Source organism: Drosophila ananassae, chromosome 3L (assembly GCF_017639315.1).
Source record: "Drosophila ananassae strain 14024-0371.13 chromosome 3L, ASM1763931v2, whole genome shotgun sequence".
Taxonomy (NCBI): domain Eukaryota; kingdom Metazoa; phylum Arthropoda; class Insecta; order Diptera; family Drosophilidae; genus Drosophila; species Drosophila ananassae.
Genome location: NC_057929.1, coordinates 14,720,839 through 14,748,585, shown reverse-complemented (window position 1 = coordinate 14,748,585; position 27,747 = coordinate 14,720,839). Strand labels below are relative to the sequence as shown.

Below are 27,747 nucleotides of genomic sequence, written 5' to 3'. Positions count from 1 at the left end.
TGTGCTTATTGTGTTTACCTTCTGATTCGAAACTTGCCGCCGAACACCATTTTCATGTGGTAGACGGTATCCAGTATTGTGAAATCCAATTTGGCTGGGAAGAGCCGCCGCGCACTCCAAGATACAACCAGATGCAGATACAGATACAGCACGGACACCGAATTGACAAACCGAAGAGACTTGCGTGATATCTTTCGCTTCCTTTTGTTTGTTTGCCAGTTTTTTTTGGTATTTTTTTTATTTAAAATTTTAAACTTTTTTTCTGTGGAAATGCTATGCAGTTTGTTGGCCTAACATTTGAACCCGCGCGCCACCGAACTTCCTTGTAGGTAAGCCTTTTCTTTACTTTGTTTTTTGGATTATTTTGGGTAGCAGGAAGTGGCTGTTGCCGCAAAACGAAATTGATACAACACTGGCCTCGGCAAAGTGTCACGATTGTTTTGCATTTTTAATTGCCGAAAAGTTTGGTATGCAACTGATTTATTTTCACACGCGTTTCGTTACTTTTCTGACAAGGAGCTGCGCGAACGTCCGATCGCGTCAGCGGTTTTTTCTCGTTTGAGATACATTTCACATTTTACAGATACTCCGGACGCGCAGTGCAAACCGAGAAACCCACCCGAGAAAAGCGGCCCAAAACACACACTCCAGCCCAGAGCCGGTTCGGTTAAGAGAATAGTGCGCAGCTAAGAGAGCGCTAGTGCGGCTTACCAACTGTTTGTTGGCAAAACAGAGTCACTGGCCAGGAATTTTCTCCATCGAATAAAGCTAAAGTTCTGCATTAAAGTTCTAGCTGTTTGATACGCATTTATGGCTAGATGTTATTTATGGGCCAATTAATTAAGCCATTTATTGAAATTTTGCCAAGATGGTTATCATCCAGATTTTATTACCAGACTGATTTAGGTTTTCTCTCTTAACGAAAGAGAGACTGCTTTTGATGCTCTTACTTATGCAGTCAAAACCTATAGCATACTTCTGAGCTGAGCGGTTGAGATCACTTCCTCCGCCATTTTCGGACGCCAAAAGTAGGCAACTCTTTTGGTTAGTTTCGAACAAAAGGAACCTTGTACGAACCATAAAAGGTTTTACAATATATATTCCTGTTCTCTGCTATCGAGATCCCATTTTCCGATCTTAATAAGCTTTATTATGAGCAGTACCCTGCATCTGTCGGTACCAATCCCACAAATCCATTAAATTCAATCACCTTTTGTTGCAAATGGCGGCGGCCTGACTCGGCGGCCGAGGTTCTCTCATCGCCAATCTGTCGCTGCTGTTGCATCGTCATCGAGCAAAGTTCAATCGATCATTGGTTGTATATTGTGCTGTGCTGTCGATATTTAGCTGGCGATAGGGAGCAGGAATTATGGCAAACACTTTGTTAAATGTGGCTAGCTGGGGCTGGCTGTTAGCCTGGGTCACGGGCTTGCTGGCTGGCTGACAATCTGGCTTGAAATGCTGGCGACGTCGTCGCCTAATCATGGCAACTGCATCGAAAGAGTCGCGACTTGCAGCCGGATAAATTGAATTGTCTAGCATGGCGTTTTCCATTATGTTTTTTCTCGTGTTCCTTTTGCGACTTTGGCAACATGGCGAATGAGTGATTTATAGCGCGCATACGACGCGTGGTCTGTGGTCGGATCACCTCACAGCATACAGCACACAGCTCAATGCTGAATAGTGTCAGTTAATTTGAAAATAATACAGCCCAGCAACACTCTAGTATTGCCAAATTGCCAAAGAGCGAATTAATTCGGCAAAAGCCTGCACTTTGCTGCGACTTTTTGGCCGACGGCTGTGCGAGGCGATAATTAGAGGCTGTCAAGAGAACACATGGCACACCTTTCAGGGTTTTTTGTTTAAAAGATTTTTTCCTTCTTTTGCTTAGTTTGTAGCTGCTCTAATTGAAGTCAGCCGTGGCAAGAGTGTCTGCAGGTGATCGTCCCGACTGATGCAGCTCGAGAAATGCACCGCAATGACTGCCCTTTGCTCTATTTTCCGCACGCCAAACTTTCAAAATGCAAATTAGGCACGTTCGGTGAACGGCATTTGAACCCTCGATCAAATGAGGAATAAAAACACAACGAAGCTCTCTGACAAGCCCATTTACAAGTTGCCAGCTAAATCGCAAACAGCAAACTCCCCAAAGCCAAAGCCACAGCCGAAGCCTATGCTTCGGGAGTTGAAAACTTTGCCACAAATTGTGTCAATATTTGTCTCGTGCTGGATGCTGCTGCTGCAACAAATCGTGCCGCAAAGGTCTCCCTCGGTGTCAACCGAGCCACCAAACAAAACAAACCAAAACAAAGCAACAAACAAAAAACTAAAACATGACAGGCCATAGAAATTATTGAACATGGACAGGCCACAGTGGAATAACCTCTACATTGTGGTTTTTCAAATAATAAAATAGAGATATATTTTATTCCATATGCTCTCACGACATCATCTCATATAAACCCAAAATATTATAAATTGCTTTCGATTTCAAAGACCCGCAACCACTGTGCCGAAAGAGCCTGAACTCAGTGTGTAGCTGTGAGTTATCTAATGCCCGAAAATTGGGTGCGATGCCATATAGTGACTGCAAAAAGTATGCGCTCAGTGCGCTAATGAACCGCCCCGGCGTTCATCTATCAATGTCAGCCTCAAAGCCCCGGCCAAGAATGGACCTTTTCGATTTTCAATTTGATTGGCTTTTACCGGCACAATCAGAACAAAGAACTGAGCCACACGGTGGGTTGGGGTGGGTGGTGATTGGTTTCATTAGGGAATGCTGGGGACAGAGAGTGGTGCTAGTGGAGCTGGTGCCGATACTGGTGCTGGTGGGGGAGTGGTGCTGCCCACACGCCAAGGAGTCAAACATAAATCGTTGTTTGGTTGACACATTTTTTGTTTTTTGTTTATTTTTGTTGTTGTGCTGCCTGCTCAGGTGGCGTTTAGAGATTGGCAACTGCCGACTGGACTGGAACCGAAACTGGGACTGAGACTGGAGTCGACCGGGTTTAGTGGGTCGAAAGCGAAAGTCGGGCATTCGAGTATTTCATAATCCAATTAAGCATTAGGCGACAGCTGATTGACGGCCAGGCCGTGGCAAGGAAGCGGCTCATTAGCCAAGATCGCAAAGCCAGCTACCGTGCCACGCACTCCATTCAGAGTTAATTGGATTCGATAAGGTCAAGAACAATAAGTTTATGGCTGGGAGTGGCCGAAAGTGGGCGATTTAAGCCATGCTGACGATGCGGCCGAAGCTAACTGAATACATTAAGGCCTGAACGCGTTTAATGGCCTTCGTGGTCTTCTTATTAAAAACAAGATTAAAATCTAAAAACCAAAGCCACCTTGACTATATTACCCAAGAGAAGGTTTACCAAATATATCCTTATAATATGTATTATAGACTATGTGTTATTACAAAGTAAAGACTCACCTTTTCTGCTGATTGCTTTCCAAATTACTGGCAATGACGTGGTCATGGGCGTTGTTTCTGGCTCGAGGCAGCAGGGGCGGTGGCGGTGGCGCCACATTCGAGTTGCTGGCCACGTTTTCGAGGATGGGCTGCGTCGATGGCGTATGATGTGGTCGCTTGCGATTGTTGGTGGGCTGGTGGCTGCCCCCAGTGCCTGCCACTCCGTTGGCGAGGTGCTTATGCTGCAAACACATGGAAATAAAATCAGCAATCAAAATGCAATTCATAGACGGTAGCTGGCAAAACCCACCTGCAAGCTGGTGGGCTTCTTGGGCACCAGAGGTGGCACCTTGGCTGCCACGGGAACTATATTGGATGGTGGGGCTGCGTAGGCGGTGCGACGTGTGGAGCCGGCTCCGGCGAAGCTATTCCGCCGATTGGGCGAGGGCGGCGGACGTTGCTGCAGCACTTCCGGCGGCGGTGGCGGAGGCAGTGGCTCGTCGAAGGTATAGCTGGTGTCCAGTTCCCCGCTCTGTGGCGGCGGCGGCAGCTCCGGTGACGGGACCCGCAAGTGAGGATGCTTGGGCGGACGCTCGGGCGGCATATGGCTGTTGCTGCGATGCTGTTGCGGATGATGCTGCTGGTGGGCCAGAGCGGCGGTCTGCTGCAGCAGCAACATGTCCCGCATAGGGGCGTACTCCGTGGCCGAAGAAGTCCTCCGCGTGGGCAGGGCCACACGGCCTCGTGGTGGAGGTGGTGGTGGGGGAAGGGCACAGTCGTTGAAGGACATCTTCTCGGCACTACTTATGTTGCGAATGCTGGGCGGCCTCTGACCTTGCGCCTGCCCCTGCCCTGACTGATACATATCTCTGAACTCTGCATAGTCCGAGGCCGAACTGGATCGCCGCAGGATGTTGGGCAGCAGGCTGCGGGATCTGGGCGGAGGAGGCGGTGGCGTCGGAGAGCTACAGTCCCTCGTGGATGAAGAAGGGGGAAGACCCACCATATTAGGACTCAGATTGTTTGGCAGAGACTTCCGCTCGCCTTGCAAGGACTGATAGGATTGCGAGTGCGGACGCAGCAACTGTTGCTCCTCCTGCCGCTGATGTTGCTGCTGCTGCTGCCGTTCCACGTAGGATTGCACGGCGTTCTTCTGGAGCGCCTTCAGAGCCGGGTTTGGGAGGGCACGCGTCTTACTCGGCTCCAGGTAGGTGAACTTGGGCGGCTCCCCCATCTGATTGCGCTCGAAGTCGTTGATCCGCTCGGCCACCGAATGCCAGGTGGGCTGGACAGTGGCTCCCGCTGGCGTTATCACAGGTAGTCTGTTGAAAAGAATAATAAAATTATAGTAGATTCATTAAAGGATCGCATAAACCTACTTGTTGGACTTATGCAGGCCCGAGCTGAACTGCGGCTTGGGGTGTTGCACGTACTGCGAGGTGTTGCTGTGCACCGGCTCCGTGTAGGTGCTCACCGGGAAGAGACGGTGGTTGCTGCGATAGGAATCACTCGGCGTCGGAGGACTCTGCTCCCCCACACTGGGTGCACTGCAGCTGAGGGCGTCAGTCTGCAGTTTGCTTGGCTTACCGGCCGGGGGCTGAGGAGCTATGCTGACCACCGCCTCGCTGCTGGAAATGGTCACCGAGATGCTCGACTTGTGCTGCCTGCCCAGCTGGTGATGCGGCTGCTGCTGCTGCTGGAGATCGCCCATGGAGTGGGATTGTCCGAGGTGGGAGCGAGGCATCTCCGTTGGGGACTCCAACTCTTGCAAGGAACTTTTTGTGCTCAGCTTGGACTGGTAGTGGTGGCTCTGGTGATCCTGCTGCTGCTGCTGCTGGAAGTGGTGGAGAGCCATTGAGGTGTGCACGGGCGGATAGCTGGGACTGTGGCGATGCTGCACCCGCAGTGGTTGCGCCACACTGCCACTCCCCTCCTCAGATATTGCTTTGGTCACCGAGGAGACGACTTTGGAGGAACTGCCTTCTGGGGGGGAGCCGCTCTGGGCTGCCGGGTCGCTGTCGTGCAGGTATAGCACACTCTCGCTGTGGTGTCGCTTGGGGGTCAGCACCCGGGAGCTGTGCACAATCAGCTGCGATGAGGAAACTGCAAGACGGAGAATGGCTGGGTTAGGGCGTGTCCTCCAACTCGTTGGGAGCATTCTAAAAAGGAGCAGTCGGTAGCCAGCGGTAAAAGTGGGCCAACGGCAAGCCAAGGTCGTGGGTGAGTGGGTTGCCTGCCTGGCTGCCTGCCAGTCGCCACACAAATTTTTTGGCAGCCTTCTCTTATTACAGCTGGCCACCCATTCACCCCGAAAAACTGCTGTGACCTGACTCGCTCTAAGCCATGATTACATTTTCTTGTAAAATAATACTCAGCTATGCTGAACACAATTACTTGAATAACCTAAGCTTACATGAAGTCTAAATCTCTGCAAATTGTAACCCATTATACATTTGAACACCTTAACTAATCGTTGATTAATTTTCTAAAAATCTAATTAAAAACCCAGGAATAAACTTTTCGATCCACATTTTTAAAGTTTTTGTGGGGGGGTCACCAAAAATGCTAGTTGTCTATATATGACCCCCTGCGCTGTCCATATCTTCCACAATTTTCATCCGATCCTTGAAAGGAATACCTTAATCGATTTGTATATCGATTCCCCATCAATCTGCATCACAATCCTAGAACAAAATTTTCGATCGATATTTTTCATATTTTTCCTGATGGACCCCTTGTAAAATCCTGGATTTCCATATATGACCCCCTGCGATGGCCATATCTTCCACAATTTTCATCTTTTAATGCAATCTTTTAGTAATCTTTTACCAAAGCAGTTATATTTCAAAGACTTACCCGATTCGGCAATGGCGCTATAGCCTGTGACATGACTCGCTTCGGATATATCGCTCATGGAGCCCAGCCATTTCAGAGTTTCCGTGGAGGAAGTGCTTTCCGAGCTGTTGTTGTTGTTCCCAGATCCGTTGATGGTGTTGTTGTTGGGACTGGAAGAGGCGGAGGCGGAGGAGTTGGCATGGGAATGGGAATGAGAGTGGGAATGGGAATGCGACTGGCGGGTGGCCAAGATCGGAATGGGCGACGGCGCCACGGAGGTGCTGCAAACGGAGGAGAGATCGTTCTCCGACCAATGATGCGACTGCCGCGACAGCAGATCGCTCTCCTGACGTAATCTGCAAATAGAACATCAAGTTTTGGTTAAAGTACTGGAGCCAACTGGCTGGAGCTTTTTGGCAATTCATTGCGTGCTACAGAAATTTGTGATTTCTGGTTTCTGGTTTTTCTTACTATTTTTATTTTTTCTATTTTCGCATGGCCGCAATTACTTGAATTTCTTGCTCAGCCTTCAGATAGTTGGCTGGCCGTAAAGATACATAGATACATGGTGGTGGACTCTCTTCACCACTTGGGGCAAGTTCACCGACAGCCAGACAGACACAATCGGACAGAAAATAGAAACAGAGTTGGATCTGAAGCGGAGACGGAGCCAAAAGACCTTGAGAGCCAAGCTTAAGCTGCTCGTTTTCGGTTTTATTTCTCCATATCTTGGCCCATGTGCTTGGCTCAAATGCTTTTTGCGTTACCAAGAATTTTTTATGGCGTTTTTTAGTGTACAAATAAAATTCATAATTGTCGCTCGGCATTTGATGCGAGTATGTGCGAGGAAAAACGTGTTTGCAATGCAGTTACACAGAGAGAAATTGGAATGTTTAAACTCCATCACTCCAGATGTATTTTAATTCCCAGAAGATAGAGTAACAAGAACCAGTTGTACAGTGTGTGTTTTTCTCACTGCATCGCAACAATTTCCTCCGCGACTTTCCCAGTTTACAACTTACTTATCCAGAAATGGCGTGGCCGAGTCCGAGCTGGACACATAGCTGTGGTAGCCCTCGGACTGGGCATAGGAGGCCTGCTTCTGGTGGTGGAAGGCCGTCTGCTCGTAGTAGGATGACGATCTGTTATTGTACTCCTCGAGTCCGGCCTGGGTTAGGCCGCACTGATCCGGGGCCTTGTGGTGGGGCATCGGCATCATATCATCCTGCAAAAATCAAACGGAGAGAAATCAGTCAGTTGTTGCATAAGTTCCGAAAAACATCAGCTCGAAAATGGTTAATAATCATTAGTTATGCGACCGCTGCGGCTCACATTTGCAAATGATCTGCAGCCGTAATTATCCCCAAAAAAAAATATACAAATCCGAAACAATTCCGTTGGCCCGTTCATTAGATAATTAAGAGAAAATTATTGCAGTGCACTCGATGCAATTGCCAAGAAACAAATATATTCGAAGTATATGTATTATCCACACAACCATAGGGGCAGAGGGGAGGCAGTGGCAGGGAGCGGTTGTAGCAGACGGATACGGCCAAAAACAACAAAAATCTGGCAACAGACAAAGCCAAGCAGAGCGTCCATAATAAGCCGGATTAAGTAATGTTGTGCACAAGGCGAGCTTTCTGGGATTTCGGAGCTCGACTGTTGCTCGATTGGAGGTGGAAGCCACATGAACGGAGGGCTTTGAAGCCTTCAAGCCGTGATTCATGCTGCGATATGGTGATCAAGTTCACTGAATTGAGTGAAAATTTGGTAATATCCAAGTGAACAAACAGAAAACACGATCACCCAAGTGATTGAAATGCACTCGAATAGTTGTTAGAGTTAACAGGTAATAGCTGTTTGCTTTCAGTTGAAAATTTGTTTATTTAAAAGTTGTAGCCATGCCAGATAATGGCTATTAAAGTTTTCCGCATTAATCCGTCATATGTGTAGAGATCGCTATCTCTTAGAAACTCCCCTAGAGCCAAGCCCCATATCTTTACCCTCAATTGGTTTGCCATCCCTCGTGTCGTATACTTAATTTTTTTTCTCGTAAACCACATCGAATTGTAAATACTCAAGCATAAAGCTGAGACATGTGGAGAAATAGAGGCCAGAGAAATACAAAATATAAAAAATATAAAAAACTAACGTTCAAAATAAAACTAAAACGAAACCGAAAACGAAACGTTACAAGACCAAGCCTTTAAGCCACTTGACTGACTTGGCTTCAAGTCTCGATTGCATTGAGATTGCCGGATTGTATGGTTTTTTTTTTTATATATATATACAATATATGTATACTTATTTATATATATAATGTGATTTTTTATTGGTAACTATGTGGGCAGCAGCTGCTGATTGTCTTTTTGACTTTGGCGCCACAAAAGCAGCAGAAATAAATCAGAAAATCATAAATGCTTAATGGCAATACCTATATATAATAATAATAATAATAACGAATCACATGACTGACAGTCGCCGATATGCAATAGAATCATTTTCTGGGTCAACTACTTGGGTTGGAACTTAAAAAATCAAAGTCTGTCTCTCGGTTTTCTTGCCTTTTTTATTTGAGGTGCCTCTAGGGCGCATCGCAAAGAATTTTAATGGTTCCAAGCCACTCTCTGAATATTCCCAAGAGACCGAAAAGTCATTCATTCATTCACTCACTCACTCACCCAGTCAGTCAGCCAGTCAGTCAGTCGATCGTCGTGCAGTTTCATTTCGTTTGGTTTTCGGTTTTCGGTTAAGTTTGGCTTTTTTGTTTACTGCTTTTTGGCCAATTGCCGTAATTATTGTGTCTCTCTAACACGAATTTAAATCAGCAACTGTCCCACGGGGCCCTTTGCTATTTTTCTGCTTTTTTCTGGCCCAGAGAAACCTCTCTAGTCGAAAACCCATAATTATCGGCCACAGCTGGGCTATACCCATGTGAAATTGCTCTGGATGAGCTGGATGCGATGGAGGAGTTGGAGGAGCTAGAGGAGCTGGTGGAGCTGGAGGAGCAGCTCTAGCACAATAAATCAATGGTCGGCCCAGGCATGGAGATGAGGCTAGGAACTAGAGACGTGGCCAGAGCTAGAGTAACTAGTGCACTGGGTCACAGCTGGGGATCCGATCCGTTGGATTCTTAATGATCCCGTGCCATGGGCAACTTCGACTTCCGTCCCGAAACTTGGGCGCGTGTTAAATAAATCACTTGATGAATTGTGCCAAGTGCCCTGGTCGAAGCTGCTGGCAGGAAAAGCCAAACAAATTGCCTGGGAAACCTGGCAGGGAAAGGTGACTGCTGCTGGGCCACGGGGCGTATGCGTAATATTCGACAAACTATTAAAATTATATCAATAAAGGAGAGGAAGGCCTCCAACGAAGCCCAGAGCCAAGGGCTAGGGGTATAATAGACGTATAATTAGAGAAAAATGCTTTGTTTGTTTGTCCAGTGAACTTTAGTTTCCGTTTGCTTGAATTTCTTTAATTGTTTTGGGAAATTTCCCATTTTCCCCATGAACTTTTTTTTCTACATAAATCATGTTATTTGTTTAAAATAATGTATCGGTGATTAAGGGGTATTGAAGAGGGATTTTAGGAAAGATTATATTATATGAATCTCCATTGTATCTGCATTAGTCAGCCACATTTTTGCCTTGCATCCAGTACACTTTTGGCTTGTTATCAACGTCTGACTCATTTGCTTCAAAAAGAAGGCCAGTTAGTGGGTTAGTCAGACTGTCGAACACGCTTTTTGATAAGCGACTGGGAGTCTGAGACTCGGAGAAACGGAGAAATGGAGACAAAGAGACAGACAGCCGCCCACATGTCTCGAAGAAATGCGGAATTCGCGGCGAGAATGCATTTGGGGATTTCTCTGGCTAAAAATCAGCTTTATTCGCATTTTCTTTTTTTTCGGCTTACTGGCCGAAATGATTTCGTGAGGAAAATTTGGTTTTTGTTTTTTGGTCTTTTGATTTGCGTTTTCCATTGTCGCTGGCTTTTAATGGCCAACACGAATTTGACTCTTTCCAGTGGAGAGTCGAGCCGGAATCTCCATCTCCGAGCTGGCCGAAAAGAAAAGAAATTGCAATCAAAATGCGAGCAAACGTGTCAGTTGCCAACGTGGCTTCAACCTCTCGGCTCGGTTTCAAGCTTCGGTTTCAACTTCAACTTCAAACTCAACTCCAGCTTGGTGCGGATCGTGCTGCGATTTGGATTTGAATTTGGCAATTGGCAAGAGCACGAACCAGTCGGGGGAAGCCCGCAGGCCTCGAGCATTAGAATTGAATTGCAAAGATCGCAACACCAACAAAAAACTAAAGAAATAAAATGAGAAAAAAATGCACAAAAAAACCAAAACCCTGGTCTCGAGACCCGGTAAGTCCTCCCGCCCCGGACTTATGCTTGCGTGCTATATTGGCCATTTATCGTCAAATTAAACGCATATCGCTGTCAATCTGCGCCCAAATTGGACACAGTCACAAAACGGCAGTCAGGCAACAGGCAACGGGCCACGGGCCAGGCCAAGACCAATGGCACACTGGCTCAATACGAAGTTTATTAATTGTTTATTATTAATGGAAATGGGAAGTAAATGCTTAAGAGATCTGCTATTTTAGGACTTCCTCAATCTCTTAGTAGTGATATACTTTTTTTTTAGAACTATTAGCCTCTTTTAGGCAACCCACTTTCAACCACTGTCTGATGGCCAGAAGCTACGCAAGTTGGCTTTGTGAAATCAAAGAGCCTGCCACAGCCTCAAACTTTCGCGGGAGTCAGGGGAAGCCCAAAGGAAAGGCGATGATGTGTGGCACTTCCACTTCGATACTCCTTTCGCCAAAACTGTCAAGTGATTGGATCGTCTCCGGTCTCCTGGCTTTGGGCCCTTTAAGTAGGCCACCGATGAAAGTGAATCTGAGGCGGGTTCATTAGTAATAATTTCTGGCATCCCGCCGTGGGTGAGTGCGTCTCATTAGTGTGAATGAGTTTATGCAATGAAGTGAAATGGATTTTGGAAGGGGGGATCAGGATCTGATCGGATCGGATCGGATCGAATCGTATCGGAGGCATCCTTGACCTCAATGGCCGTTTGTGGCGTTAATAACTTTGGCGAAACTGGCCAAGCCATGCGGCAGAGAACTGGTAATGGACACGGCAACTGGTCCACCAATCTCCACTGGCATATTGCATCCATAGTGTCCATAGCTCTGGCCTGGTATGTCGACTTGGCCCGGCTTGGTATGCGGCTAGATTTATGGCCTGTGATAAGTTTCAGGCGTGCAGCAAATAAGAACGAACATGGCCGGCCAAGGAACGCAACGAGGCCAAAAAGGAGTCTGTGACAAGAACAAATAAATTGCCAAAAGACACTGAGAACCATGCAACAAATTCCAAAAGATACAAAGCCAACAAGCAGAGATCTACATTGTTTTCAGTGCAGCAACCCCAGCAACTGGTTCTCGAGATGCGGGAGAATGCCAGCTCCAGAAGGTCAGAAGAACACGTACCCATATCGCAATTTATTTATATATATTTGTATTCAAGATATATGCATATCCAGACCCATAGCCAGACCCCAGACCCCAAGCTCGCTTCAGTTTAGTCCAGTCAGCGAAGCGCAACCAAAAACCATGTGGCAGAAGTGGACTTGGTTTTCAGTTTGGACTCACTTCTCGGACTCACTTTCACACATCTGCCAATGGATGGAAAATATTTGCCATAATTAGCCCTGCTGCGAGACCCTTAATTAGCCAAGCCCCACTGGCCAAGCTCTACTGGCTAAGAAATGTCTTAAGAAATTGGCAAGAAAAAAAGTCACCATTTCGGACCCAATTAGAAAGCCGAAAAATCTTTCACTCACATCACTTTCTGTTTTTCCAGCCAAGAAGCCGCGAGTAGAAGAGGATGTGGTCAGAGTCAGAGCTGGATCCTCCGGCTGCTGGATGACAACACAGAAAATCGTCCGAAATGGCAAATCATGTTTATTTTGGCCAAATTGCAACTGGATCGAAAGGGCAGCTGTCTCTTGACGACTCCACTCGACTTGATTCTTCTAAGTTGGCATTAAATTACGAGAAGAGTTTCAGTTCATTTGCGGCGAGGTTCGATGGCAAGAATTTCAATGGACTTTAGCTGGCTGGCCGTATGGCTGACTGGCTGGATGGCTGGCTGGCTGTTGCTTCTTGCCACTTCTGCCACTTTTGGCCAACAGCAGCCTCGGCAGCTCCAACAGCAGACGAATGGATCTCCGGTAATGGGAACAAGTCTGTTGTGTCTCTTTTGCTGTTGACCTCAAAAGTTTTCGTGGCTCGGATGTCGCTTTTTGTCTGCTGGCGGAGAAACAAAAGTGAAATTTGTTGCTCGTGTGGGTTCAAGAACTAGCCGAAAAATGGACGAAAATAAAAAAAAATCAGTCAACAACGGAAAATGAGAGCCAACGGCACTTGGCCAAGACGGCATGCATTTTCACTTGGCCTGTTAATTAATTAAGGCAGAAGCATAAGCAGTGGCATCAGTTCGCTCATAAAGAAATCTTTATGCCTCTTGGCCAGAAGCGGTAGTCGGAGATGTGCATACAATAAGCCATGTCCGGAACAATGGGTACATAGGTGAAATTTTCCACTACATTTTTTCCGGAGGGGAAGACACTGAAGGAGTGCGGTGCACCTGTCGCAATTATTTGTTATAATTTTTTTTTTACCCTCTTTTGCTCTTCTGCTGAAAAAATGCAAACCATCGGCAGCGGCAACAAACAAGGAGGATGAAGCTAAAAACCCTGGCGGTACGAGTTCAAAGACAAACCAAAACAATTTAGCTGGAATCTGGCTAGAATTTAGCGCTGGCAGGCGGCATTGTTGCTACTTTTTGTTGGCCATGTTGCTGTTGCTGTTACTGTTGATGTTGCTGCCGGACTGTTGTTGGCATTAATTAATTGCAGAGCCGAAGCCGAAGCTGAAGCTGAAGCCTCCTAGGCGGCTGTATACTATGTGGTGTGTGAGAAACGAGTCAAGAGTGTTGGGGCTCTGGAGTTAGAAAACTAATGAGCGTTAAGAGCTGAGCTGACTTAAGTCGAACTGAGCTTGAAGCGTTCGACAGGCATTGGAAATGAAAATGAAATACAAGCCAGAAGACTGCAGACAGAAGACTGAAGCCAGAAGACAGAGGACGGAAGACAGGCCGGTGAAATGCCAGTAAGCCCCGGTAGTGGTTGTGGGATACCTCTCGAAGCAATTATAATAGAACAAAGAAAATAGGTGTGACTTGGGATTCAATATGTCTGTGAGATGTGTGTATGAAAAATAAATGGTTTAAGGAAAGACTTTTTGGCGGAAACTATAATTAGTAGGGTCTTCGAGGTGCTCAGACCTTTTTAGAGCATCTTAGAGAGTGGATCGAAATGTTTATTTATTTCTTAAATGCCTCAAATCACAGCCCCCCTTTCTAGACCCAGATTCAAATACCTGAAGTCCCAGTGTAGTTGGGCCTAATTGCGCAACTGTGATGGGCCAAGTTCGTTTTGGCTTAGGGAGATCTCTTTTGGCAAAATACGCGATCATTTCCGCGCTTGGCTTTCCTTTTAGCTGCGGAAATGAAGCGACTATTAAGGTGCCCCATTGGCTCCAACTCGATCAGCTCACGAATCAGCCATAGCTCCAACAAACACTTGAGCGAAAACCAAAAAAAAAAAGTAAGAGATTCCAGTGCAACTTCAAGTACTTTGGCTGATTCGACAAAAAAACAAAAAGTAAAAAATTAAAGAGGCAACCCAACAGAAGACCCTAGGTGAAGTCTTTTTTGTTACATCCAAAGCCAAAATATTTTTCTTTAGAAATCTGCGCATTCATCTAAAGCAAAGAAGAGGCTGAAGAATATACAGCAACGACCTTCGTCAGAAGACATCTCGCCCAATGGCCACAAACCATTACCCATTACCCATTACCCATTACAGTTTGTTTTGTCAGAGGGTCCGAGAGATCCAAAGACGCGGAGATTCCGGTACTACTAACGCTGGTATGGGGCGTGGCCACAATTAATTCGATTGCAGCTATAAATAGCCCCCGAAGAGATTGCAACGCCCAGCGGCGCGAGATAGGTGCGTGGAATGTGGCCTAATCGATGCAAAAATATCTGAGCCAGACCCCGAAACTAGTTCTCTAGAGTTGGCGGGTTCCACACCACGCCCGACCATAGAGCCAGACCACCAGAGCCACCGCCGGAGTGTTGGCTCGGGAGCTGGCTCGGTCGTCGGGAGTCTTCTCTAACAAAGTAATAACTGGAACTAAAGCGTGCGCCTCGCCAGTAATTAGCGTTTTGTGTGGGGAAGAGGCTCCGGCTCGAAAAAGTGTGGTGGTAAGGCAACAAACCGAACCACACCACATACAACACAAAAAAATGGCAACGAAAAAATTATGAAAAATAAAACGTTACAAATGCCCGAGAATAAAGCGGTTCAATAACCTGTCAGCCATATCCATCCATGCCAGTCCATCGATCTGCGAATCGATCCATTCTCCAGAGCCAAAGGCCCAAAGGCTACGAAAAAAAAAGCAGAGAATCAATATCTATACATCGGCTGAAGACTATTTTGCAAGCCGGCGAGGAAGATGATAACAATCGGCATTGGAAGATGGGGCCACAATTAAGAATCGAGATGATTAATCAATAGACCCCTGCAGACGGCAGTTCTCGGTGATAAGGTCAACGGTGTTCCAATTCTCGTCCACGTATTTCTCCAACATCCCATCCCAGCTATCATCAACACCATCTCGGATGCACTGAGGGAAATATTGGGTATTCTTTTTCAACAAAATTCAAATAATTTTGGCAAGTTTTAGGCCACAGAGGCTTGTAGTGGCAGGGAGGCCTATAACTATTATAACACTTCTATCATAATAAAACTGATACACTTTTCTCTTTGTGTAGCAACAATGTTCTTAGCATTCTGGCCTTCGCTGTGGTTTATTCTGCTCTTCTGAGTTTGTAACCTCTTTTCCTATTATTGACCATTTCTCTTTTGGCCGACGCTTTGTGCCACGCTCGGAGGCAACATTTAATTGATCGGATTCACTTTGATTGATCGGATCGTCGCTGTTGATAATGGTACCGTTAATTTGGTAAATTATTTTGCATTTTAGACGCAAACCAATCCATTTTCCAATGTGTGGCATTCACGGCCATGCCCGAAGATACCAACCCGGCTTACAATAATTCAGTTAAGGTTAATGGGTGACGGGGCGAATCAAAAACAAACTTTGGGCCATGTGTGTGTGTTCTGACAGTGTGAGTCTAATAAAGGAATGGGATCATTGGGAGCAAGTTCCAAAAAATAGAAAAAAATAAGAAGTGAAAGATTCTGGGAACTTGAAAAGCCACAAGAAACTAATCATTAAATGTAATTATTTTATTATCCGCAAAGCACCATGTGGCCTAAGTGATCTCATAAAGCGATCTATAAACAAAAATAAATAGGACTTTCTATTTTTGCAATATTAGTTGTTCTAAGAATAGAAAAAACTACACACCTTGAGCCACATTTCTATAGCTTCCTTATCAGTATTGTGTCTTCCAACTTTATCTCATCTTGAAGAGGAAAAAACAAAAACGAGTATCTCATTCATTCACACAGCCACTTCACACGCAAGTCCACATTCCTACGGCTTCATTCATTGCCAGTTGTCCAATTAATAACTGGAGGCATCCTGGAGAAGGAGCATCGGGAGCACTGGGAGCACCGGGAGGTGTGTCCCATCGATCAACGGATTCTCCCAGATGATCCACAGAAAAGCTTCACCCAAAAATAAACAAATCTCTCCAAGTACCGTTTTCGGTTTATTTATACTCGGGAGGGGACTTGGTCTGTCGCAGAGTGACACTCTGAGTGGATGCTGGAGGGGATTTCGGATTTGGATATCGAAAACGAAACTTTCCGAATGGAGGTCAGGCCCATAATTCAATTAGGAACCTGCAGTGGCCCCAAAAATCGAATTCCCAGACCCACTGTGCGTTGCGTGGGTTTCTGGTTGCGTTTCGTTTCGTTTCATTTGATTTGTTTGTTTTTAGCCTTCACTTTTGTTTCATTTTGGCAGGCGAACCTCTGGGATCTGAGTACTCGGGGAGCTGGGGACTGGGGACTGGGGGCTGGGATCTGGGGAGCTTGTGACTCTGTGACTCACACCAGGCGATTGGAATTCTGTGCGCTTTTGAGGATTTATTAACAAGAATAATAAAAATACGAAGTAAAAAACAGAACTTCAAATGTGTAGAAGCCCAGTAGAAGAGGCGAAGTGGAAAAGAAAACCCGAAACCGGTTAGGAATTTTAAGACTTACCTGTACCGAGCCGGCGACTGATGCGGAACTGAAGCTGGCATTGCTGTTGCTATTACTATTGATGTTGTTGTTGCGACTGGCATTGCCATTTCCATTTCCATTACTATCCTTTAGCAGGAGCTTGGACACAACCGAAATCTTATTGTTGTTCTCCGGCGGTTCCATTTTGGCCAAGTTGCCGGTCGAGCTACCATCTCCGCCATTCAAATCGGAATTTTCCTTGTGATTTCTCATTTTCATTTGAGATTTTCTACGCTTTTCTCTGTGCTAATTGATTAATATCCTTGAGTTTTCATCGCAAACTCATATTCGTTTCAGCCAAAGTGGGTGTTAGCCTGGAAGGACACTGGTATTATTACAACATGAAACTGACTGTTCGGGTCTTGTTTGATGATGTCTTTTTGTAGATCAGAGCTGACCGATTTTCATTTCAATTTCAGTTTTCTGGGCCACCTCGGAGTGGAGTTATGATGTAAGCGAAAAAAAATACACGAAATTATATGTGTTAAATTATTTTAATTTGGTCTGGCGACATTTTTGTGGTTGCTGTTGCTGTGGCTGTGGCTGCTTTGCACTTTTATTTCTGTTATCGGGGTCCGGTCCGCAACTCGCATCTTTGGAATGCAGTGCAGCCAAACCAGTAAGACGAATCCCCACATAGACGGATAGAGAGAGGGACACGCAGACACGGGGCACGGGGCACGGGGCTATGGGGGCTATGAAAGAGACGGGTATGCCAATACAGACAGAGACGGGGCATCATCATCTCCCTCGGATGGAGGAGAAAAATTGAATCGATTTCTGTTGACTGCGTCCGTAAATATTTGTTGAGTTATTTGGGTTTTTGTGTAATAAGTTGAGCGTATTATGTGTGTGGTAAAATTCGAAATGAACAAAATATATATACAGTATGTATATTGAAAAAAAAAAGTGAACCAGGTTTACATAACATTGACCCACGAGTCTCAAGACGAGACGCGACTGTGGGGTCTAAGCCAATAAACAAGTTTTTGTTGTGCATTTTCAAATGCGATTTGGCGACTGCATTTCGTTTCGGTTGGACAGCAGACTTACAAAAAAAAAAAACACACAGAAATAAAGGCTATAAGAAATGCCCACTACCCACGCAGTTGGGCTCTTTGAAATGTCATCGTTTTCTGTATGGTTTCCATGCAAATTGATGTCCATTAAAGCCGCAGTTGCAGCTGCCACTTCTGGCCCGTAAACTTCAAGTGTTTAATGCATAATTATGAGCTGTTGCTGCGGAGGCCCAAAGAACTGGAACTGGAATTGGAACTGCAGAAGCATCGACTTCTGCTCCTAGCGAACTAGGCAGAAACTGGATTCTGCCAGGCTGTTGACAAACCCAGACTCAAACTGAAGATGGAGGTGCACCGGCAGAAAGATCATACCATAATGATCCAAAAACAAGAAAAGTTGACTCTTCAACATCCTAAAACTGAAGTCCTTAAGAGGCTTGATAGGTTTCTGAAGAAGACAGCTTAAGCCCTTCGAGGGAAACTCAATCCATTTCCCTCAGTGTAGACTGAGAAGACCTAGGCCCAGGCCAAGAAGCCCCCAAAGAAGCCTGTTTTCGGGATGGGGCAAAGTACGTGGTAGATAAATCTTCTAGAGGCAGCAGCTCTGGAAGTGCAATGACATTGCATGGTGCACTTTCTTGCCCCCTAGACAGCCTGAACTTTCCAACGGGAAGGTATAGATTTCCGGGCTTAAGACTCTTCTTCAGCCTCTTAATTATGGCCTTGGGTTCAGAATTCTAAAAGTCTTGTCTTGTGATTGTTGTCGCAGTGAGTTTCTTTACTTTTTTCGTTGAAATTAGAGACCAGACACTTTTGCTGCTCACAAAAATTCCACATCAAAATGCAATATGACAAAAAATAATGCGGAAAACATGCAAAAACCGAATGGCGCCAGCGAAATGAGCACACACACTCACTCGTACAGAGCAACCCCAACCCCAACCCCAAACACAAACCCAATTTCAATTGCAATTCCGAAACCCCAACTGCAAGTCTGTTCCCCGGGTTCCCCACTTCCAATTCCAATTCCAGTTAGCAGCTCCCCAAGAACGGGTTTTTATTGCCAGCCAGCCATCGCCAGCCGATGGCGACGGAGAGGTCAGCTAATATGGCTAAAACCAACACACTGAACTCTATTAACAAATAATAATAATTACAAGAAAATTCATGCCTATCCAGGGATACAATTCCCGGGAATACAAAGCATATTTAATTGTGTGTTTTCAACATCTTCCTATTGACCGATGACAGATATCCTAATCGCCGTGACGAGAATCTCCCGTTAAAAGGACAATAAATCAAGGAGATATTGTTTTGGCAACCTTCAGCTCCTTCTTTGAACTCTGAACCTCTGACCCCTGGGTTTCCACTTCAAAAAAAAAACTACCAGAAAAAAAACAGTGGAATTCCATAACCAAGTGTGTGTGTTTGGTTATCAGCTTAAATGTATCTGCTAAACCTCGAACCTGGAACCTCGATCCCCGCTGCGTAGGTGGCCGAATAGTGTTCCGAGATTGAGATGCCCGGATACCTGATAGCCCGTAGATGCAAAGAGGTCGTACCATCCAAAGGTCGTCCGTCCGTCGTAAATCCGAGTGGTACTCGCTGTAGTGTCAGCTACTAACAAGCGTAACAAAGCGGCAACAAAGATGAATGGAAATTGTTACCTGCCAGGTTATGTGTTATGATTATGTACCTGGGCGGAGGTGTTTGCAAGGCTAGCTTAAAAGGGACACTGGGGAAAAAACGGGGTAAGTTGTGGCCAGCCTAGTAAGGCCAACACTACTCTGACTATTACTTAAAGTTCTAAGAAAGATTTGCAAGTTCTGTACTAACTACTGCCATGTTTTCTCTCAGTGCACTCTCCTACTATTTCCAACTCATTATAATTTTGTCAATTCTCCCACAGGTGGCTGCGGCTGCCACTGCATTCACACACAAAGGTGAAGATCGAGAGGCATTCACACCAGAGACCAAATAGAAGAATGGCACTTCCATTCGGGTGGAGGAGTGTGGGAGGCCAGGAAGCAGACGCATAAATTTACAATTAAATGTAATTCGTTCGCTGGATTTCCGCAAAAAAGGGCCTGGCAACACCACAAGAGACTGCTAGCTGCAACCTGTTGCAAGTTCAACGCTTTCTTTAGTGTTTCGCTGAGCTTGGCTTGCAGCAAATGGCAAAACTGGCAAAACAAAAAATGGGAAAAATGGTAGAAAAAATATTCCCAAGCCGCGCTTCTTGGTAGTTGCAAATGAACACCCACACCCATACTTGCAACCAAAACCTTAAAAATCCCCAGGCAGAGGCCTCAGATAGAGAGCCATGACAATTGAAACTCATACTTTCAGTTCTTCAGCTCCTGCGGCATTTGTTTATGATCCTGTCAACTACCTAAGCCGTGATCCTGTGATCTCGTGATCCCGACAATTGTTCCACCTTACTTCCGCCAACCCAGCAAGCCGGATCTCGAGTCCCCGAGAACCCCGAACCCCGAATCCCGAACCCAGATCACAATCTCGCAGCAGGATGCTAAATCTCATGTTGGCCGGGGAAATTGTAATTGGTTTGGTAAATTGCGAAGGTCGTTGGCTTCGGGAACAAGGTCGTTCGTTCGGCTGCCACGGTGGCTTATCATTCCGCGATGCTGCTGCTGCTCCAAGGTAGAAAGTATCTTCCACCTGGGAGCGACAGATACGGATACAGATACAGATGGCGGCGGAGTAGTATGGGGACACAAATATTTGTTTAGCGAATTCCTAGCACTTTGTGGAAGTTAAATACGAAATGTAAAAAGGTAAAGAAAACCCCCTCAGAAAATGTGATAAAATACTTAAATAGTTAACCCATTTTTCCAAGCTGTTTTTCTCATTTAAGAATGTAAGTAAATATAGTTTTTAAATTAACCCAAAAATGCTCAAAACAAATCCTATAGCACTTGGAATGCAGCAATCTTAAGTAGTTTTCGCAGAAACTACTAATACCCACTTCTCGAGGAAATCACGGAAATAAACTCTAACAAAATATTTATTACTTAGTCTTAGAAAGTGCTTAAGACCTCACTTTTTTACCTCACATCCCGTACTATCTCAAATAATGATGAAATGGCAATTTCTATGGAACTTATTCGAGTTGGATTTGCTGAATTCTTTGGTGATGTGTCCCCTATATCATGGCCAGTGTTTATTTACTTAGCTGGGCTGACAAGACACGAGTCAGAAAACATGCCTTTATTTTGCGCAATTTTTTTTTGGGAAAATACTTTGCAGGTTATTTCCCGAAAAATCAGCTTAATGTGTGAGAAATTTACAGCTCCCAGATCTCAGATCTCATATCCCAGAACAGAATCAGCTGAGGATGAGGCCGAATTTCATTGTGTTTGGGTTTTTGGTTACAGTTCCACTGATGTTTGCACTACTTAGTTGTGACAGATAAGATTAAAATTAGTCTTAGCCGGGCAAGCCGGTAACTGGGGGCCCCCGATAAGATAAAACTCTCCACAAAAAGAGGCAAGCGAGGCGCACACAAACGGGTTGCCAATGAAGTTGACAACCTGAACGGAGCTATGGGAACGGGCACGAGATAGAAAACTCGGAGGAGATAGAAATTCCAGCGATCAAATATGGCAAGGTCGCTTCGCGTCGCATTCCGCTGATGTTTGACTTCCTAATTAAATAGATCATCGGCGCACAATTGAGTCTCGACAACAACTCTCCTAATTTAATCAATCTTTCCCCACACTCGTCGCCCATAAAAGGCCCAAAGACAAAGCAAAATTTACGCATTTTGAAATGAGTTCAATAAACACAAGAGCCGAATGTTCGTCACTGAACACTGCCGGCGAGTGTATTGAACTCTCTACCTCCGCCCCCATCGGAACACCACCTAACCAACCTACCAGACTACACCGAAAGAGTACCAGACCACAAATATGGACATAATGCTATTAATAGTCTTGAAGGTCTCTAATGTTTTTATTCAAAAATTAAGCAGTTGAACTATTAAGTTCGAGTTCTAAACTATGGAACTACTCTACTCCATTTTCTTTCGGTGTAGCCAGCCCTCTTCCCTCCCAGAAATCGCTGGCAAGTTGAACAAACAAGTTTGCTTGGAAATTCTTGAGTAGTATTTGATGTTGATGCTATACGATCCCCCCATCCAGTCCTCCTTCTCCTGCCCCGACAGTTGATAAGTCGTCACATGGAGCCGACATGGAAACCCTACGCCTGCTCCGCCATAGTTCCTTCCCCCTGCAGCCCCGCCCATTTCGCCCATTAACGCCCACTTTCCCTGGATTGCAGTGCAGAAATGTCAACCCAAAGACGGGAGGAGGGGATTTGAATAATTCTTTCTGCCTTTTCTGCTCTTTATCATCCGTTATCGCGGGAAGAATCAGACGCGGAATTCTCCGGCAGTGGGGACATTTGTTTTCTAGCTTTGTAGTCTATGCAAATTTTTCCACTGCCGTGTCTTTGGTTTATGGTTTAGGCCCAAATCTGGCCAATTGCTAATTTATATTATGTTCGAAATTCGAATTAGGAACTTGATCGGTGGGAACTTTTCGAGATTAATACTCCGATTAGACTTGATTCAAATTATTTATTATTTATTTGGCAAGCTTATTTCACATTAATCTTAAAGATTGATTTATTTTGTTACTATCTAAAGTTAAATAAACTTTGAGTCACTTTGACATTCACTTTCTTTGGAGAACGTATTATCGAAGAACTTATAGTACGTAAGAGAACCATTTCCTATATATGGACTCTGGCTGGGCTTATCAACTTCTATTGTTTCTCAACCTTCTTTGTTCCGTATTCTCCGACACTCCTGGGTATCGGGGTCTGGAATAAAAAGCACCTTTGGTTGCAAGTTCGAGGAGGGGAGGGGAGCTTGGGTGCATTAACTTATGTAACTTCTGTTTGGGGCTCACGAACCACAATGCCGATTCCAGTTTGTAAGATACATTTGCCTAATGAATTGAGTTTCTTACCGCAAATGTTTGTGGCGCCAGTTGAAATAATCCAAAACACGTACTGCCCGACACCTATTTCTTTTCTAAGAGGGGAGGCAAGTTGGCCAGGAGATCTTGGCCAGAAGCTTGGGGGAAGTTGGAAACGAGATCATCTTTGGCGCAGAACTGACCCAAGCGAATTTTTGCAGCTGCTCTTGAGCTCCACCTGGGTCCTCTCTTTCTTTCTTCTGGCCATTCTTCTGGCTATTTTTCTTGCGCTCTCTCCTTCTTCTTGGCTCGTTTCTTGGCTCCTCCATGTGCCAATGAAGAAGAGGAAGCAGAAGCCAGAAGCCGAAGAAGGGGCAGAAGATTTGAAGCGCGGAAAATGGCAAGCGCCAAAAACTGGTTGGAAAAATCGTATCCCCCTTTTTCAGGGGGATGGGGATGGGGGAAACTTGTTGGGGCAGCCTCAAAAAAGCAGAAGAGGAAGAGGAAGACTAGAAGAGGCAGCACGAGAAGACTAAAAAAGAAGAAGAAGCTTCTTGCCACCCGCTAAAAGGCAAGAGCAACAAACCACACTTGAAACACATATATTTTTTCTGAAGAGAATATAGTTTCTTTCTTTTTTTTTCGTTTTGTAGGCGGAAGAATTCTTTCTGAAGCCTTGAAGCTCGATCTTTGTACGCTTTGAATTTTTGTTTATGTTTGCTGAATTTTGTAATTTCTCAGGCGCATTTTTACACGACACTTTATTATTGCCGTTTTATGTGCCGATTCGTGCTTTTGTCCACTAATTGTTGTTGTTGTTTGGCTTGGTTTTTTAGGTGTTTTTTTTATTTTTATTATTATTCTGCTCTCTTGCGCTCACTTTTTGTTTTTTTTTTTTCTTATTTATTTTTTCTTGAGAGAGCTGATAAAACTTATTCACAGCAATTTTCATTGACTAGAAAATGCATTTTAATTTTGTTGTATTTTTTTTGGTTAAATTTTGGATTCTAAATTATTTTATTTGTAACTCACAAGTAAGCACACACCGATACACACATACGAAGACACACGGACACGAACCCCGAAACGCGGGGCATGCAACACTTTTCAGTTGTCTCGGGCTCGGTCTTTTCTTTGCGAACTGTACGGTGCGAGAGTCAAATGAAGACTGAAGATCAGACAAAGCTCGTATGGCACATGCCTCCTCCACCCAAGCGCTCTTTTCCCACACACACAGATACTAAACTCAGATACTCTCACACAGATACACACACTCACGGGCTCAGGGAGATTGCGAAAATATGGCTGGGAGAAAGAGAGAAAGTAACGACGTTCAGGTATCCTATAAGTAGTGAGGGTTTGCTTTTAATTTTCTAATAAATAGGTAGTTGATTACTACATTATATAGTTTTTTTGTTTTATTATATAAATTAATCAAAGTTTTCAGCATTTAAGTCATTTTTATTACGAGTTTAACCACAAATAGTAACAATATTACTCATACGCACTGTTGGTCATTCAAAACATTTAATTTGAATAAAATAAGTTGGAGAGTCATTTCAAATAACAATATATTAAAAAAAAAAAAAACATAAAAATAGATATTGTAGAATTAATCATCTCATTTATAGCTAAGTTTTAAAAAATAAACATAAACTTAAGATAATTACGATCTTCTAGGACTATTTATGTTAATAATTCGAATTTAATTACTTTATTTTAATTTATTTACCCAGAGTCTAATATACCCTTTCTGGTAACCAACTAAGCCACGTTAAGTGCCAGCTGGAAATCAGTCCAGAGAGTCTTTGAAGAAGAGAGAGACCGTCTTAAACGGCTCTGCGTACCTGAGGCTCGTGCGTGCCTGTGTCTGTGTGAGAGTATCTGTGTGCGCGAGAGCGGCAGAGCTCGAGACCCAGTAGGAAATATAGTGCATTTGCTAATGGGGGTTAGAGCCTCTTATCAAGCAAAGCCAACGCAAACAGGTATATTTGTATTTCGTATTGAAAGTCACTTATCTAAGTGGGAGAGCAAATCACCTGGTGAGAGACATAGAGAGAGAGTATTGAAAGGAGAGCCGTGCTCTCACACACCGCCTTGCCGCCAGAACCTGTTGCCGTGTCCAGTTCTGTGCCCGGCCACAGGTACAAGCGAGATGGAGTATCTTTAAGAGAGAGCACGCTCAGCGAGCCAAGAACCTGTTGCGGCAAAATGGCCTGCAACTTGGCCAAAAAAAAAAAAAAAAAGTAAAGTAAAAACCAAGACCGGAGCCGAAAAAAAAGAAAACAAAGGGAACATCAGAACATCGTGCGGCAAGAAAGCCAGAGCCAAAAGATCCAGCGAATGGACAAAGGAAAGGAAAACGGCTGATAAGCAAGGCCGTTGTGTTGCGTCCAAAAGAGATCCGCCGAGATTCTGCCGCCCGGATTGAGGATTCTGGGATTCTGAGATTCCCATTCCCATTCCCATTTCGATTCTGATTCACTTCAAAGTTGATTTATGTTCTGTTTGCACTTTTGATTTTCAGCGCAAGTTGATTTTAATTAAGAGTGTGTGCCCTCGAAGAACCTCGAAAAAGAAAGAGGGCCAAGAATCGAAGACCACCAACGAAGACTCGATCCTGAACTTGAACTCTTTTGGGGGAAAATGTTAAATCAATCAATATTTGCATCAATAATTTTGATTCAAGAAGGGAAGTAACATAGAGAAGGGCCTGAAATCCCTAGATACTAACCAGGAAGCTGAGTATTTCTCAGATACATTTGAACTTGAACCTATGACTTGGCCCAAATCAAACTATTCGGCGCTTGTCAATAATTTTATCGGGCATGACCGAACCGTTAAATCGAAAGCTCCAACATATCGCACGCAAACCAGGTGCTAATGAGCCAGTTTGTTTCTGTTTTTTTTTTTGTTTTTTTTGGCTAATTTATTGTTTACGGCCGTGCCAAGAGAGCGGCGCAGATTTAACGGTACAAGCGAAAGGTTGGCCCAAACATGCAAATATCTATAATATCGCAAAAGAATCCAAGAACCCCCCAAACAAAGCCTCAATCAATGGCTTCAACTCTTCGCAACGGCTCTTTAATCTTCGTTTAGTTTTTTTGTGTGACTATTTCCGATTGTTGGTTCATTGAACGATTTTAGACGATCTTTTTTTGGCATCTGACCCATCTCCTAAGGTATGATATACCCATAGACCATGCTGATCTTGTAAGCCATGCGTAGTAGTTCCAACCTGGGGTCTGAGGTCTCTGGCGGTTCGCACCTATCCAGTCATTCCCAATTAATCATCGCTTTGGCTTGTTGATCCAATCGCATTTGCTTTGCAAAAGACACAGGAGAGTTACAAAGTGGGGAAAGACAGAAAGAGAGGGAGTTGAAACGAGTTTATGGTTGGGGGAGTACACAGAGAGAAATATAGAAGTACTTTACAATGATTCATCCTCCCATAAATTATAGTATTTTTTGAGAATACCTAATGGCTATTTAAACTTTAATATTTTCTCCAAGTGCTTTCAAAGGGAAGCTTGGAATGTGCCGCGACTATCAATCAATCTGTTTTGGCCCTCCCCGCCAAATTCGGTCTATTGTCCGGCATCTGTTACCAAATCGCCGTAGACCGGCTTGACTTTCCATAGGAAAAGCCCCGAAATTACTTGAAGGTTATCGCTTATCCGGACTACCATTCCGTAGTCGCATGCCCTCAGATCGTCGGAGGTGTTTATGTATTCAGGTGTGCGGAACGCGTGGACACTCCCAGTTGGGGTAGTGGGTACCGGGCACCGGGTACCCTGATCTCAATCGATATCGTCGCACTGGAGACCTATTTAACGTGGGAAACGGCATTACCTTACAACAACATCATGGCCCTTTTTTTTTTGCAAAAAATCACAAAGAAACAAAATGTTCAACTAGGAGCGGGCCCCAAATGTGAGTTGCATTTCAATTTTGCAACCGAGAGAGAAAAAAAAAAGCGAATTGACGGGGACTACGTCATCAGCTTTTCTGCTCCATATGGCAGCAAATTTGCATTCACCCATATGTATTTTATTTTTCCTGGTTAACAGAGGGGAAGAGGGTATAGTAGCGGGAGCGCATTTTTAATGTCAAGCAACTGGCCGCCACCGCCGCTGCCGCCGGCATGCCAAAGGTATTATGACATACATTTCAATTCAATTTTTAGATAAAGATGCGGCTGCAGATCGTTTTTTTCTTGTTTTGTGGCTTTGGATGTGGATATTTTTGAAAAAATGCAACAAAAGCAGACCATAGACAACAGTGGTCAGTGGTCACCGGGGGAGGACGTTGGACGACATTTGTGTGGCACGGCGATGAAGTTCCGCCATTGGCGATGATGTAAACATCCAAAAAAGATACAGATACAGTCGCTCGCCCCGAATCTATCTGATTGAGTACAGTGGGGGATGGATTAAAAAGATATGTACATTATAAAGATATGAGGCGAAAATGAATGATTGTGCGACTTGAGACATGGGGTTTAGCTTGTCTAGATGGATTTTTTTAATCAAATGACAGATAAAATGAATAACTAATATAAGTACAAGTATTCTTAATCATTTCATGAAAAATGAAGTTGTAGGACACCCAAACATCCCACTTAGTCACAGATCACTGTGCTGATCTGTGCCTTAGGGAGCTGCTGGGTCTTAGATCTTGAGATCGAACCTCGAGCGTCCTATAACCTGGTGGCATTTGCTGCGGGCCATGCTTCGGTTTGTCAGTCATTCAGTCAGTCAGTCAGTCAGCTAGCCAGTTCGTCTAATTGGATTTGCGCGCTTGTGCGTAACTATAAATCAGACTCACACACACACAGCCATTGGCGGAGCAGGGACAACCGGTTTGATTGCCAAGTCACCCGCTCATAGCCAAACTGCAGAGATCCCATCAAGCTTTTTTCCTCCGCGGCTCCTCAAACTATTTGTGAGGTGACCAAAACGGTAACAACAAAAACGAAGAGCTACAAAAAAAGTGGCAGTGTTGCTGTTCCAGTTCTTGTTTCCCCATAAACAATATAAAGAATATAATTATGCTGCTGCATTAAAGTAAAAAACGTATCAGCTTACGCAACCCAGAAAGGTGGCCAGGGAAGTCTCTCGTAAAGGGGCTTGTAAAATTTACATGACACAAGCCCCGTCGCCGGTCGTGTGAAAATTATTAATGGAGCCACTGTCT

General features: G+C 44.7%; 1 protein-coding gene across 3 annotated transcripts in view; it reads right to left on the bottom strand.

Moving 5' to 3' along the window:
* The window catches only part of LOC6496333 (protein Shroom), a 42,210-nt gene extending 18,465 nt beyond the window's left edge, over positions 1-23,745 (bottom strand). Inside the window, exons 1-7 of one of the 3 annotated variants that reach the window (XM_032450213.2) lie at positions 23,584-23,745; positions 16,572-16,917; positions 7,270-7,472; positions 6,269-6,603; positions 4,792-5,515; positions 3,723-4,734; positions 3,434-3,654 (exon numbers count right to left, since the gene is read on the bottom strand). In XM_032450213.2, the coding sequence (XP_032306104.1) occupies positions 3,434-3,654; positions 3,723-4,734; positions 4,792-5,515; positions 6,269-6,603; positions 7,270-7,472; positions 16,572-16,811 (2,735 nt within the window). In that variant the 5' untranslated portion in view covers positions 16,812-16,917; positions 23,584-23,745. Of the gene's footprint in view, positions 1-18; positions 572-3,433; positions 3,655-3,722; positions 4,735-4,791; positions 5,516-6,268; positions 6,604-7,269; positions 7,473-16,571; positions 16,918-23,583 lie in introns of those variants that run through there. The other 2 variants (XM_001960681.4, XM_044715356.1) reach the window with 2 other exon arrangements.
* Between the last annotated feature and the right edge of the window lie 4,002 nt (positions 23,746-27,747).